The 15,793-nt window shown below is 41.7% G+C and overlaps 1 protein-coding gene across 4 annotated transcripts in view; it reads right to left on the bottom strand.

Annotated features, from left to right (window-relative positions):
* bicd1a (bicaudal D homolog 1a) overlaps nucleotides 1–15,793 on the bottom strand; it is a 28,288-nt gene that overhangs the window by 9,793 nt on the left and 2,702 nt on the right. For all 4 annotated transcript variants that reach the window (XM_019894283.1, XM_019894282.1, XM_019894284.1 and 1 more), the window contains exons 2-3: nucleotides 2,628–2,840; nucleotides 566–718 (exon numbers count right to left, since the gene is read on the bottom strand). In XM_019894283.1, coding sequence (XP_019749842.1) covers nucleotides 566–718; nucleotides 2,628–2,840 — 366 coding nt within the window. The remainder of the gene's footprint in view (nucleotides 1–565; nucleotides 719–2,627; nucleotides 2,841–15,793) is intronic.

Here is a 15,793-nt window from a genome sequence, read left to right as displayed (position 1 = left end):
GGGCCTAATTGAACCTCCTTGTGGGCCGGTTCCGGCCCGCGGGCCGTATGTTTGACACCATGCTTTACATAATCATCTCGCGGGCCGGATTAAACTCCTTTGCGGGCCGGATCCGGCCCGCGGGCCGTATGTTTGACACCCCTGGTTTAAGGCATGACATGATGGTGTGAACCCGAACTTGCTAGAATATTGTTTTCTTAATTGATAGCATCTTCTCAGAAATTTACGTCTGTGTGTGTGTGTGTGTGTGTGTGTGTGTGTGTGTGTGTGTTGGGGGTGAGGGGTAACAAGGTTTTTAAAGAAGGCGAACAACCACAATTAAAAAATACTTATCAAGGAGTTCATTGGATCTTGTACATGTTAACTGCAGGATACCGGACAACAAAATTGTCATAAATGGGGTGCAGACAAATAAGATGACAATGCAGGTTAGCTCAAGTTGCCTTCTGTAGCTATGAGAGATTAATGTGTAACAGCAGGTAGGGCTACCTATAAATAAAGAGTGTGAGAAGCCAAAAGACATGGCCACACCCTCATTTGAGTATTTCATGGCTTCACCACTGACCTGGCTCTGCTTGAGCGTTGAGACCAATTTCTGCAAGGTGATGTTCTCCTCTTCGAGCTCCGTGTAATCCTGAAGCAGCCGCGTTTCTCTGAATTTATACTCCTTGTTCTCTTCCCTCATCCTACTTCTCTGGAGCTCCAGCATTTCATTCGTCTGCGGCACAGGCACAAGAGACAAACTGACATTTTAAATGTGCTAAGGTTTGTATGTGACCCCGAACGCACGACAACAGACAGGAATGGCGTTTGCCAAAAACTTTGCATAATTTATTGTAGCCAATGCAAAGTCAACTCAGAAAAAAAACAAAGAAACTGAAAATTAAAGTTCAAGGGAGAACGCGAAGAATCCACAGGGAGAGGAAATAGCTACACAGGAAGCGAAAACTTCATGAGGTCAATGCAGGTCGTTACGGCACAAAGGTGCACTGAGGAGTGATGAGCTACAGGTGAGTCATTAGCAGGCGAGCCTCGGGTGTGAGATGTCGAGCACACTGGCTGAGAAGGCTCCCTGACCGGCCCCTCCGTAAGAAAATGTCTTACATGAACTGTCTGTCGTGCAATGAAACGTGTAAAAAATGCTTTACAAAAAACCAAAACAAAACAAAAAAAGTCCTACAGCATGCTTGTAATGTGCAAAGTGGCAGTCAGTGATTATTTTTGTGCAATTTGCAATGTAAAGTAATCTTTAAATAGGACTGGGGGGGTGTGGCTCATCTAAATGATAGGAAAACAGGAAGGTGTGTGTGTGTGTGTGTGTGTGTGTGTGTGTGTGTGTGTGTGTGTGTGTGCGTGCGTGTGTGTGCGTGTGTGTGTGTGTGTTTGTGTGTGTGTGTGTGTGCGTGCGTGTGTGTGTGTGTGCGTGTGTGTGCGTGTGTGTGTGTGCGCGCGTGCGTGCGTGTGTGTGTAGGATGAGAGTGGACAATGCTTCACTTTTACGAGATGATGACTAGACCGTACATGTAGATCATTAAGAAACGATTTGAGCTTCATAAATGCTGACAGCAGCTCTCAAACTCTTGAAGCTAATCGAGGCTAAACGTCCGTACTAGTCTACTGCAATATTTGAGCTAACTATACAGCGATTGGTTTGAGTGCTAGCTTTTATGGGTAAAGCAAGGAGTGCAGAAAGCACCATCTCATTCATTGTGCTGTGATGCTTTCAAGTGTACAATAAGTCTTGTAGTAGTTGTGCAACCTTGCTCGTTGAGTCCCGCATGTGCCGAGCTCAGGGTGTTTATTCCCAGTTGAGACCCGGATTTGCAACCTACAATGGCGTCGTGGCCCCGGTGTCTGACCCCAACTCGAACTCCAATGCTGACCCCCCAATGTCTGCTGACATGCCTGCGCATATGCACACCGTAATGCGTGATAATACGTGTAAATATTTTCCCCCAAAGCACTGGCTATCTAAAAAGAATCCTTGCGCCACCCAAATCAAATAAAATGAAACATAAAACAAAACAGGCATTCGCTTGTGCATCTTTGCGAGCTCTTTGGGATAGACGTCAAAGTCAATTAGAAATTTCCTCCAACAGAAGTAAATGTACATCGCTCTCTCATGTCACAGAACATCTTGTCACAGAGGGCTGACCTCTTTTAGAACATCTCTTGGTGTATTCTGTTCCTTGGAGTCGTAATAACTTTTGAAATAAGTTTTAATTGGAAATTAGAACATGCCTTGAGCCTTTCATAATAATGAGGAGGAAAAATAAGATGAATAATAATTCCTCTGACTATGACAAAGTGCATCTCTCCAAATACGGCTCAATGCCTTTGTAATTCATGTTTTTTTTCAGGTTGTAGTTAATTTTTTAAAATGGGATCATACTAATGCACATCAAATGATAGAGCTGTTGTTTTGACATTATCTTTATGACCAAAAATATGGCTGATCTGCAATTGAAAGTTGTATGTTGTGCTTGTTTGTCCCACTCCCTTTTAAAACAATTGCGTTTTCCCCCCGAGATTACATTTTGATGCCAAATCTAAGTTTGTATTGCGAGATGTGGGGAGATCCTCTACATTGGGAGTAACCTTGTGAAGCATAACCTTTGCAAACTCACTTCTCGCAGATCCAGCACGATCGCGTTGAGCCCCTCGTTCTCTGACTGGGTGTTAGAAGCCGCGGAGCGACTCAAGGTCAGCTCTGTCTGCATCTCCAAAAGACGAGACATGTAGTATGCCTCCTTGGAGGCAGACTCCTGCAGCAACGTCTCCTCATTGCTCTCGCCGTCCTCGGCCACCTTGCGCTGGTTGCTGTACGCTTGGCCGAATGCCTGAGGAAATGAAGAGCGCAGTTTGATAAATCAAAGTTTGTTATCTTGGCATGGAAGACAACAACCATCACAATGATGTCTGCAAAGCAAAACTTTCAGGCGTTGTCCCTTAACCACAATTGTGTTAACTTCTACCGATAAGGGATGAGGTTTCATTTGATCAATAGACAAACTGTTCCAATTTTCCTGACACAGGTTTCCACTGCACTGAGAGCTGGCGTGTTATAAAAAAGCTGCTGAGGCTCGAATGGAAAAATCAAAGTGAGGAGACACCAACGTAACTGAGCTGTCATTCTGCTGCAAGCAAATAAGCTCGAACATATATGACATGGCATGCATCATCAACAATTATTCAAATATATTCACATAGGTTTCCAAACAATGTCACCTGGAGGTTAGCAGAGGTTAATTCCCACAACCGCCACTACAGTCGATAAATAAACACAATAAGCAATCCAGCACTTTTTAGGAGAACAGCCAGAATGTCACAGGCAGACCTCTTTGTCTGACGACACAATTTGACCGGATCAGGAAATAAATTACATATTTATCGCGCAAGCAACCGTGGTTGGTAACTTAGTAAGTTTGAATGTTTGTGAGGCAGAGCCATGTCATTATTTTCCCAATCAGCAATCACCACTAGTGATGGCAAACTTTAAATGACGTTAAACAAACTGTAAAGAAAATAATGACAGAGGAGAAGAGTGTACAAATTTCATTACAAATAAAGCTTTTACGATTCTTTAAAAACACAACAAATTCCAACCTCATCTAAGGAAATTTGATGTGCAGACAAACCAGCTAAACAAATTCAATTGTATTTTCCAAATTACATTTCAATTGACCGGTGGTCCAGTGGTTAGCATGTCGACCTCACAGTGCAGAGGTACTGGGTTCGATTCCAGCTCCGACCTTCCTGTGTGGAGTTTGCATGTTCTCCCCTGAGTGGGTTTTCTCCGGGTACTCCGGTTTCCTCCCACATTCCAAAAACATGCATGGCAGGTTGATTGAACACTCTAAATTGTCCCTAGGTATGAGTGTGAGCGCGGGTGGTTGTTCATCTCTGTGTGCTCCGTGATTGGCTGGCAACCAGTTCAGGGTGTCCCCCGCCTACTGCCTGAAGACAGCTGGGATAGGCTCCAGCACCCCCCGCGACCCTTGTGAGGATAAAGCGGATCGGAAAATGGATGGATGGATGGACATTTCAATTGCTGCTCAAATGTTTAAGCATGAATCAACAATCCAAATTTTGATCCTTCACACAACTAAAAAAGTGCAATCGCACCAAAATGTAATAAAAACATTCTTGGCAGAGTACGTGTTTGGGATCTAAAAACAGGACCCACAGCACCTATCTTTTGCATTAATATACTTTTCTCTCCCAATACCTCATTTTTTTTCTCCTCTCTCACACATTTTGCGGTTTGGCCTTTTACCCACCCGCTGTTCCTCCTTGGGAAATGAACACTGACATTCTGGTTAATGATTAAGAGAATAAAAGCATTAATTAATGCAAAGCATTGTTTGAATGAGCACAAATTCCCATTTCGCGCAAGAGCGGCTGCCAATGTCCGAGCAGCAGCACGGTCACCCACAGCTGAACTCTGCAGGAGGAAGAAGGGAAAAGCTGGCCTCATGGGGCCCTACTTACTGGATTTCCACCACACCGAGAACACAAAAGGGAGAATTTGTGATGTAAAACCAACAGAAGGGCTATTACATTGCAAATTTGCAGCACTGAGATCCACAAACGCAACACACGTACATGCGAGCACACGTCCGCACATACAAACACACACAGACACAGAGCTCTAAATGAACAAGACTGAAATATGTGTCAAGAAAAAAACTAACTCTACATCGCACACAAACCCCAATTCCAATTAGGCTGCTGACGAATAGCGGACGAGCAAAATGTTGTAAATTGCTCACCTCTGATATTGATATATTACTGTTTACCCATTGTTGACAAGGATTGGACTAGAACTCTTCATATTACGACAACACTTTTGGACGATTACAACTAGATGGGAACAGTTTTGGCGGATATTGTTCCAGAATGACAGCACCCTATCCACAAAGCAAGGTCTCTACACACGTTAGGAAGAGTTTGCTTTGGAAAGACATGCCAAGCTATGTCATCCAACATCAGCCATCTCAGACTTCACAAATGCTCATCTGGATATAACTTTTGTCAAGGGTCTTGTCAGAGGAGTAAAGTTACAATGGAGGATCCAACAGCATATTTTCTTCCATTTTCCATTCCCGGAGGTGTAAGTTCCCACTACTTACAGTATGTTCACATTGTGGATCAATTTTATCATGAAAAGCAAACACAATAGCCTCTAAGCAGGGGTGTCAAACATACAGCCTGTGAGCCGGAACCTGCCCCCAAGGAGGTTCGATCAGGCCCACAGGATAATTTAAAAATGAAAAAATGCATAAAAGACACAGAATGAATATTTTTAATAAGGTGCAATGCATGGATTATCCGCTAAAGGGCACAATCTTTTCTTTATAAATCTCGTTTAATCTTAAAATGCATGACTATATTTTTCAATACCAAATACTTGTTAAAGTTTTGTGCCTTTGTGCAATCAGTGGGATCAGTTACAATGCATATATGTGAATGATAAAAGTAAATTGCAAATTTGTCTAAGGAAATCTAAGGTGTTTCATGAATTGTTTTGTAAAAGATATGTTCATTAAATTTCAACATTTTCCTCATATTCTTGTGCTTCACTCTACCAAAACAAAGGAAAGACATGCTATTTTGGTTATTTATAACAGAGTATGGTATAATTTTAATGACTTGACATCTACGGAGGCCGTATGCGGCCCACAATGTGAAATGAGTTTGACACCCCTGCTAGAGAGGCTTCAAATATCTGAGGAAGGTCAGTTTAAAAAAAGTTTATTTAGAAACAAAAGCTGGTTTTAAACTCAGCCCTTCACAAACGAGCCATCAAAGCAAAAAAAAAAAACAAAAACAAAAAAAAAAACCCATAAAACAAAAACATAACAGTGGTTATATTAATTATCATCTGAAAAGCCCAATTAATTGTTTGTAGTAGTTTTATACTGTTTGTATTCATATTTTATTTATCATAAGCCAATTATTATTTCATCCTCTTTATTGTTTATTTTCTTCCTTCTTCAATGTGATTTTTTTTCTTGTAAAACAAATAAGTGCTATCAAAATTGAAGTACAACGTTACATTTGCATTATTTTTAGTTAGTAGACTCACAGACAAACAGATGGACTGCCAATTATTTAGTATTACGTGCATGGAGATTCATTATGTTTTCACGCAACAACCCCCTTCCATGCATGTTCCTAAAAGTCCACCACATTTGGCAGATGCTCCACATAAGAGGGAATCGAAGAAAGTGACACTTAATGGCTTGTGACTCATTGCCCTCTTCCAACGCTCTGGCCGGCCTGTTGCTGTTGCGAGGCAGCTACCTCCCAGCTAAAAATAACACAGTGACAGCTGTGCATTTTTCAACTAATTATGTGAAAAGCGGTGATAACGCATAAGTGCTGAGTCATTGTGATGATGGCTCCTGGCTGTCCTGTATGGGCCCATTGTCTGTCCTACTTGGGAGATATAGCACCATTCTTCTCGTAAAGAAGTGTGTGGTAAGGGTGAATAGCACTTCCTCAGGATCATATTCATTCAAAATCGGCAATTGGCAGCTCATTTGGAGAAAGAAAGACGCATAATGAATTTGGCCTCAGGCACTTTGGCCTTGTGTGCCTCACTGGCTCAAGTCCAGACAATGGGGCAGCACCTGCATGTACTCAGCCGGAGGCTGGGGAAGCTTACATGGGACGCAAACCCGGACAAGGGGAGGTGAGTAAGGTGTTCGAACCCCGAAATCCTTACCCATCTGTGGTAGATGCTAATGAGGACTCAGGGGAGTGCCTGCTAGCTGTGCACCGTGTGCGCACTTATCTATTTTTACACTCTTATAACCCCAATTACACTCAATCGTTGTTCATAATTAACTGCACGCATCAGGTCTGCCTCATAGTCACATTTCAGGGTGAATGAACAGCATTTAGAGAGTAAAAAACATTTGCCTTCTTTAATTACTCATTGTGGATTAGTGATAAAATTAATGTTAACTTTAATTAGACTGTCAAAATAACCTCATGAATAATCACTTTTTGATTAATTCACTTACAGTAGTGCCTTAAGTTTAATTTGAATGTAAAGAATCATACAGTTTGAGGATCATGATTTCATGCTTGAAAGCCCAGTCACATTGTACTGTTCCCTCTTCTGTACACACTCTAATCACAGGGCGGAATTCTAATACTTTCATAGTAAATGCACCAAATACACATCTCAATAAGCAGCAGTAATATACATCATTTTTCACAGAGGATAAAGAATGTATGCCTGGGAGTATTGTTATATTGTATGCCTACATATGTTGCTGCACTGTTTGTATTTAAATATCCATTGATTAAAGTCTTACAACCAGGATTCCAAATTAACAACCTGCAACCTGCCAAATGTGGGTTCAAATTCATTTTGTTGATAAAAACGCATCTGTTTGGTCTTTGATTGCGTCGGTCATTTGCTGACACCATCTAGCTTTTGTAACAAAAAAAAAAATTGCGAGCAAGTTACAACTCAAGAGCAGGAAATAGGACCTGCCACAGTTTTTATGACTGAAAACCTCCCAAATCGGGGCACTCGTAAGTCAAGTTGTAATTGTCCGAACATGAAGACTCCCGTTGTTTTAAAACATGTGCAAGAGATGTGAAATCATAATCCGTCAATCAAAATGTAATCTTTTCAGTGAAACTTGATTGAAATTTCATCCAAAAGGCAGCTTGCTGAGCAGTAATCCCTACTGAAGGCGTGTAGTGATGTAGTTGTGGAACATAGCAATCGGGGTACGGTATTAGTGAACTCACAAGAAGTTATGATGAGTATAAATACACATACAGATACACATGACATCTACAGTTGCGTGCAGTCCAGATGGCCACCCCAGCTGACAACATCACAGAGTTCAGTAACATGGAGAGAGACATGGATGGACGCGGCAGAGGAGCAACACGGCTGTCTGCATCAACATAAAATGTTACAGTTTCACTTAAGAAAAACAAAACACCATCGCTTGTTAACAAAGATGATGTACGTTGTTCCATGGTGTGGACCTTGTCAACTTCCTTTTACTCTTGCATTAGGGCTAACAATGGTGACAGCTTGACCCCGGAATAGATTATAAGATATTTCCATTATTTACAAAGAAGAATTTTCCAAAATTGTAAAAATATCAGGTGGATCAGCATCATAAGAGCTGTGACAGTAATTTTGTTTTAATTCTCATTTTACTGCATGCATTTAATTCTCTTTTTAATAAATATTCACTGTGGTAGAGATTCTGGGGAGAAAATGCCCTCCGTCCACACTTTTTAAAGACACGGAAAAGTCCCCATGTGCATTTCAGCCATGAGGAAAATTGCCAAGTCACAAATGTGTCATCTATAAATAAAAAAAACAAAACAAAACAAAACAAAAAAAAACCACACACACAGGCACATTTTCACAAGTAGAGTGAAGCTGGGTAATCGAGTTACAGTCATAGTACAAGCACAAAAATAGTAATGTCATAGAAGACTGTTGCAAAAAATGATATTTCATGTAAAAGACTGAATGAATATGAAACATAAGACTAGTGGCATTAAGTTGACCTGTTCAGCTTTATCACATAATTTTACAAAGCTATTTAGACTGGGTTAAATACAAACATATAAGCTGATTAAAGTTGCTAGCTCATTTGTGTGCTGATATGTTCTTTTTCAACTCCGCTTCTGAATCTAGACTTATGAACCAAATGCATTTTTTCACCATAGTGCTTATCTTTCTGTAAGCTTATCCAACAAAAATAGGGTTGTTTTCTGCTTTCACTGTAACAACTGTTTAGTGCTCAATACCCACTGTCCATCACATTTAGAACAACAATGCTATTACAATAGCACTGCAATCCCCAGAAATACATCTTAAAACGGTGGATGATCTTGTGCCATTGTGAAGATTCACATCTGCTGCTTTCACACACTACACAAAGTAAAACATGCATATGCCACTGAAAGAGCTGCCAAGCACAAGCCGGTTTAATATGTCTTGTTCGAATGAGTTCATTTGGCTCAAGTCTGCTTTTGATAAGAAAGAAGGTTGGATTATTTCCCAGAATCACAATTCTGTGCTCGGGCGATGGACAATGAATGCGTCGCCTTAGAAGAAGCTCTATGTAAAATGTGCTCCAAAGATCGCAATTCTCCCCCACAAATCTGATTTTGTTCTTATAGCCTCTTTGTAGACTTGTCTGTTGAACATAATGAAGTGGAGATCAGATCTTGAATTGAACAACTCAATTACATAGTACATCCAAGATAATGTGGAGTATGCGCTGCCACCATTACTACAGTTATAACAACAGACGTGGTATACCTATCTCTCCATTTATTAATTTTTTTATGTCACAGGAGAACTGAGATGAACAGCACACACACAAAAAATAAACAGAACCCAATTTACTTGTACTCATATGCAGTGGCGATAATTGCACATAATTGCTCATTTTTGTCCTACTGTTTTGTGTTACATTCATTTTTGGTGTCTCTTTACATGCAGAGAACACACATAGGCCTACGTGCTTTGGCAACTGTGTGAGCAGAGAGAATGAAGATCCTGCTAACAGGCTGTGAACCATCTGTAACTGTGTCATATACTCAACTTGCTCTCTCTGTTTGCTAATGTGCCTGCCAGGACACCAGGAGCAAGTCAACCACAACAACACACGGCAGAGATGGCCTTCGGGCGACCACTCACACGTTGGCATAGTTAAAAATACACTTGGCTACAGGCACTCTCACTCAGGAGGTATTCTGATTGTCACTGTTGAATTGACCAGGAGAGCGAGCTCAATGACTCAAAAAAGAAGAGAGAGAAAGAGAGAAAGAAAGAAAGAAAGAGAGAGAGAGAGAGAGAGAGAGAGAGAGAGAGAGAGAGAGAGAGAGAGAGAGAGAGAGAGGATCAGACAGATGTAATGATGCAGTTATGATCAGATTTTTAAGACAGAAGAAAAAAGTCAAATGCGTTGATAAAAAGAAATACAAGAGCTATGAAACAAGGCTCTGAGGTGAGATTGCGCAAGGGTCATAACACAAGAACAGAAACCCGATGTTTGACTTGTACTTTTAAAATAGACTTTTATGTTGCCTGTATTATTTAATTGTATGCATATATTCTCATTGATTACAGTGTATTTTCATCTATTTTTGATGGTAGGAACATTTCCATCAGTTTCCCTTGTAAACTTGCGAGTTCCATTTCAACAAAGCACTGAGTGCCTACTTTCCCCTCAGTAGCTTGCCTCGGGTGCATATGAAATAAAGCACTAATGTCAACTGTGTGGAAATCGACCTACATGGTCTCCTCTTTGCTGAATGCACAACTTCTTTCACTGAATCTCCTTCATACATTTATTAGTGGCACATAAAAATACCATATTATGAAGAACGTTACGTCAAGAAAAGCACTAACCAACTGGGTGTAAATGTCACTGCATGCTTCCAAAGAAGTGACATGAGAGAACGAGATGAATGAAAGATGGACTCATTTGATGATACTGTCTTGTCTTTCTGCAGCAGAGAAAGGGGAGCGGATGCAGAAAAAGACACACAACAATAGAAAGACTAGCACGCTGCCACTCAAGCCATCCTGGTGGAACTGACCCATGGGGCTTCCACTGAGTGACTCACCCAGTGGAAGCCATAGAAAGTCACTGCAGTAAGCTGATGCTAAAACAACACACGGTCTATTATTTGAGCAAATTGAGCTATGCCGCTTGATGAAATAATTATTCAATCAAAGATTGAACTTCAGCCTTTTGTTTACCAGAACTTGATCCAGTTTCAATGGTGCCCACTTAGGATTTTTACACCTGGGATGGGTCTTCAGGTTCATGTGGTGATTCTCTGGCACGCTGAAAAAGTTTTTGTTGAATTCAGCCAATTTTAATTCTGTGTAGATCGGATCATTTTGTGAACACATTTTGGAAATGAAACAAATTAATTTGGCCCTTCTGTGACTGTTGTCATGAATCTCACGGGTGGTCCGTTGGAGTGAGTGACTTCTTGCACAAGCCGCTAGCTAGCTAGCCACACACTGGTTAACTGCCAAATGACTTTTACTTGGATATAAAAGATAAGAGTTTGTGTTATGTTTTAACGTTTTCCCATTGCACATATGATTTCATTTTACACTTGTGTGAGACAATTAGCTTGATGTATTATGTTTGTAAGACTTTGGCCTGTGATCTCAATGGGAAATACTGTGTTGAAAGTCCACCAAATTCAAGTGACCATCACGAATCTTCGAGGTACCACTCTTTATACTTAGCCACAGAAACATAAAAACAACATTCAAATGTATATCCGAAATCAAGCACAACCAGGGTGGAGTTTATGCTTCAATTTGTGCTGTTTCTGCCCGGCCACTCATTTCACACAGACAAGCCATGGTCGCCCACAATGCCCTCTTCTCCATTACATCAACACAACCATAGAAGCAGAAAAGACAAAGAGATCAAAGTGATGCGCTACAGCCACACAGTCACACTCTGCGCCGCCGTCCCGCCCTCACTGTTTTCAATCACAACATCCGCACCCAGCCTGCCGCATTTACTGACACGAGACACCCTCATGCAGGGAAAAAGCTGCTGACAAAATGACCTTCACCTCTTGTTCTGACTACAGGCACGCACGCACACGCGCACAAATCGGTGCAGTTCAACATATTTAAGGGCGACTGCGGGACTCCTTATCTCGATGCTCAGCTGCCTCATGCGAGCCTCTTGCCGGGGTCAAAGGTAACCTGGTGTGTATAATGTATTACAATCATCGCGCACCCGCTCACCCACTTTGTCAGTTAAGGAACAATAGAACAATTGAGTCTGAGCTATGTTGCCACTAATCAAGTGATGAGTAAAATATTCAATTAAAAAATGGAATTGTGTATTGATTGAAATGACTCACCCCCCCCACACACACACCCATTAGTGTACCCACTTGCATGCATGCACAACCAAAATGTTTCCTCAAGCTCCACATTTGACCATTTTTATTTCATTTCATTTCATTCACAGAAAAGTGCAGCTCAGCTCAGCAAATTTCATACCGCACAAATTGATGCGAACTCCCCACTTCAGCCCAAAGGGGACCATATATGAAGGGGTGCGGGGAGTACAAGGGTTGGGCCACAGGCTATGTTGAGAGAGGGGGATGGTGGACTGAACAGAAAGAAGAGAGGGAACAAAACAATCCCAGGATGTATTGATCCGTCTCATTCCTCGGTGTTTACCGCCCTCCCACCACTGCAAGCTAATGTAAGAGGAGAATGGAGGAGGCAGACAAACTTGTAATGTATCATCGGGACGGATTTATGACCATGACTTGATGTCTGGTTTCAAAAGTATTCCGAGCAAAGAGTTCATCTTTTGTTTGGAATTAAAAATGCATGGTTGTAGAGTGAAGACGATACAATACACTACACTGTATCCCACCGAGCACCGTTTATGCTGCTCCATACATCAAACAGACACAACCAAAATAGTACATACAGCAAATTCAGTCTGATGTAGGACACTTTGAATCTGTACACCACTTCAAATAACAACTGCAATAATACACATATGTTAAATTTGCAAACATTTTACTGTGTCGGTTAGAAATTGGCATTATTAACCTTCAGAAAGGTAGCATTTAGATAAAGCTCTTGTACTGGATTTCAATACATTGTGCAAGCAGTCAGAATGCTGTTGCATGTGCTACCACAATTGATTACGGCCCTCGTGAGGATAAGCAGCTCGGATAATGGATGGATGGATGATTTGACTGATTAATTTGGGGACTTTTTCAACAAAGAACTGGCCACAAGTCGATTGGAGGCAAATTGCAAATGGAGCCAAGACCTGTGAATCAAGAAATCTAAATACATAGCTACCTACCTACCTACCTACCTACCTACACATCTGCCTCTCTACCTCTCTAGGCAGTACATGAGCAACAAAATAACTGTGTCTTCAGCCATAAAATATTAACACGCAAGAATTTTGCAAAGGGCAAACCAAGTTGCAGGAAACAAAACAAAGACGCGCCGTATCTTGCAGGCACAGTAACATGTCCAAAATGACTCATAAAGCTCCTTTGACACATTTCGTGCAGACATACTACAACAAATGAAGATGCAATTTCTCTTTCTGTCTGTGGATAGTCGCAAACAAACATCCATGAGTCATCCAGCTCACTGATCATCCTAGTACAGATAATTGCAAAAATGTCTACATCATTGTAAAGCCATACAAGCACAGTGCTGAGGCAGAATAGCTTGTCTCACTCTCACAGTCACTGCACCCTCTTCTTCCTCCTCCTCCTTCCACTTCCACTGTCCTGCCTGAGGTTGATCTGGCCAGAGACAGCACTAACAAGCTTGAACCACTGAATAAAGGGGCCCCTGCCATGGATTAGGCAACTATCCAGCATCATCCAGAGCATACAGGATGGAGAGAGTGATTGGGCTGGGGGGCATGCAGTGGGAAGGGTGTTCGTGTGTGTGTGTGTTTGAGAGAAAAGAAGAATATATCAGCGCAGAAGACTTAAGACCAAGAGCACTTTCAGTCCCCAAACACAAAGTGTACCTAATGTTTTCTTTTCTACTTGCAGCAGCTCCAACCGTGTATGTGCAGTATGTGTGTGACCTGAGCACACACAATCATCAGCTCGGAAGTGAACTGAGGGCAGAATATTAGAACAAGTGTTATTGCAGAAAGACATATGTGTAAATCTCCCCGCCCTGAAATTCATTTCACACAAGTACATAAAGACCCTGTCTATTTTATTATTTAAACTGTCTTAATCACATGTTTGTAACATGGTTTGGTCAAAATACCTTGGATCAAGAATTACAGCACACTTTTTTTCCCCCCTGTTTTGAGGGTGTTTGTCTGTCTCATGCAAATGGCCAGTGCTACGACTGCCGCCGACTGGGTGAATGCCAAGTACGCTTTCTTTACTATGATGCCGTTATCATGCTGTTGTATTGCCTCGTGGTGAGGTCAGCAGGGTTTATCTTTGCCATCTACTTGCTAACTAACACAAAGCTGAATACAAGAGATGACGTGATCATTTGCAGGTGTATAGTTTTAACTAAAAGATTTCTAGGTCTATTCATTTAAAAAATAATAATGGTGAGACATCATGAAAGTAATGCATATTGGGTTTTCAATGCTAATATTTTCCAGATTCATAGGCCATACAACAACTGAATCAGATTCCATCAAAGGTTCCCTGCCGTATTACAATGCAAAGCAGAGAGCAGGGGGAATGGATGTGATATTATTGTAGTGGAAGGCTTGCACTCTGCTACAGTGATAGAAGCGTGCGACAGATAAGACCCAGGGGTGTTTTTTTTTGTGGAAGTAATATCACCTCCAGAAAATGTTCCCTGTGCCAAGCGTAAGCACCGAATGACACACAGACAGACAGGGAGACTTTGGGCTCACAAGGCAGGAACACATGAAACGATCTCAACGGATGCACAGTAGGTATCGATGACATTATTTCTTTCTTTCTTTTTTATTTCATATAGAACTGACTTGCATCATACTGAGGGGCAAAAATCAGAATTGACTAAAGAGGGCCATGGAAGGGTTAAAAAACAGTTAAATGGTGACAGGGTCATTCAAAACTAATGACTAGTTGTGTATGTGAAGGCTCAAGGATTCATACAGCCCTTTTTTAGAACGTCTTTAGATTGCTCATGTGCACTTGTTTGAGTCACCAGCGAGTGTATCTGTGTTGGAACTACAAGGTCAATTCCTTTGTTTTTGCTGTGCACTGAAGGCATTTGGGTTTTAGATCATGAGACAAAAGTTCAGAAGCGTTCATCTGCGAAAATACCAAAAGAGAGAAAACAACACCCATGCTCACAGTTTGACTTTACGTTAGACTTGTGCTGGGCACCAAAACAGGATCCATAAGCTACACGCGCACACACACACACACACGCACACGCACACACACACACACACACACTCACACACACACACACACACACTCACACACACACACACACACACTCACACACACACACACACACACTCACACACACACACACACACACTCACACACACACACACACACACTCACACACACACACACACACACTCACACACACACACACACACACTCACACACACACACACACACACTCACACACACACACACACACACTCACACACACACACACACACACTCACACACACACACACACACACTCACACACACACACACACACACTCACACACACACACACACACACTCACACACACACACACACACACTCACACACACACACACACACACTCACACACACACACACACACACTCACACACACACACACACACACTCACACACACACACACACACACTCACACACACACACACACACACTCACACACACACACACACACACATACCTATGGGCAACTAAGAGTCTTCAATGAACCTAACATGCATGTTTCTGGAACGTTGATGTAAGCCACAGAAAGCCGACACTCACATCAAGAGAACATGCAAACTCCACACAGCAGGATCAGAGCCAAGAATTGAACTCAGACCCTCCGAATTGCTACCACTAGTGTTACATCAAACATAACATCAGACAGTTATAAAAAAACATGGCTGTGAATTCCCAAAGTATCTAGTAAGGGCCATCCATCCATTCATTTATTAACAACCATTCACATTCACACTCACATTCGCATCTTCGAGTTTTCACTTAACCTCACAAGCAAGTTTCTGTTCAAGGAAGGATTCCATTCAAACTTGTGACAGATAGGCCAGAGTCATGATTCGAACCCAGAT

The sequence above is a fragment of the Hippocampus comes genome, unplaced genomic scaffold, assembly GCF_001891065.2.
Source record: "Hippocampus comes isolate QL1 unplaced genomic scaffold, H_comes_QL1_v1.1 scaffold104, whole genome shotgun sequence".
NCBI lineage: Eukaryota > Metazoa > Chordata > Actinopteri > Syngnathiformes > Syngnathidae > Hippocampus > Hippocampus comes.
This window is presented reverse-complemented; position numbering and strand designations above follow the sequence as displayed.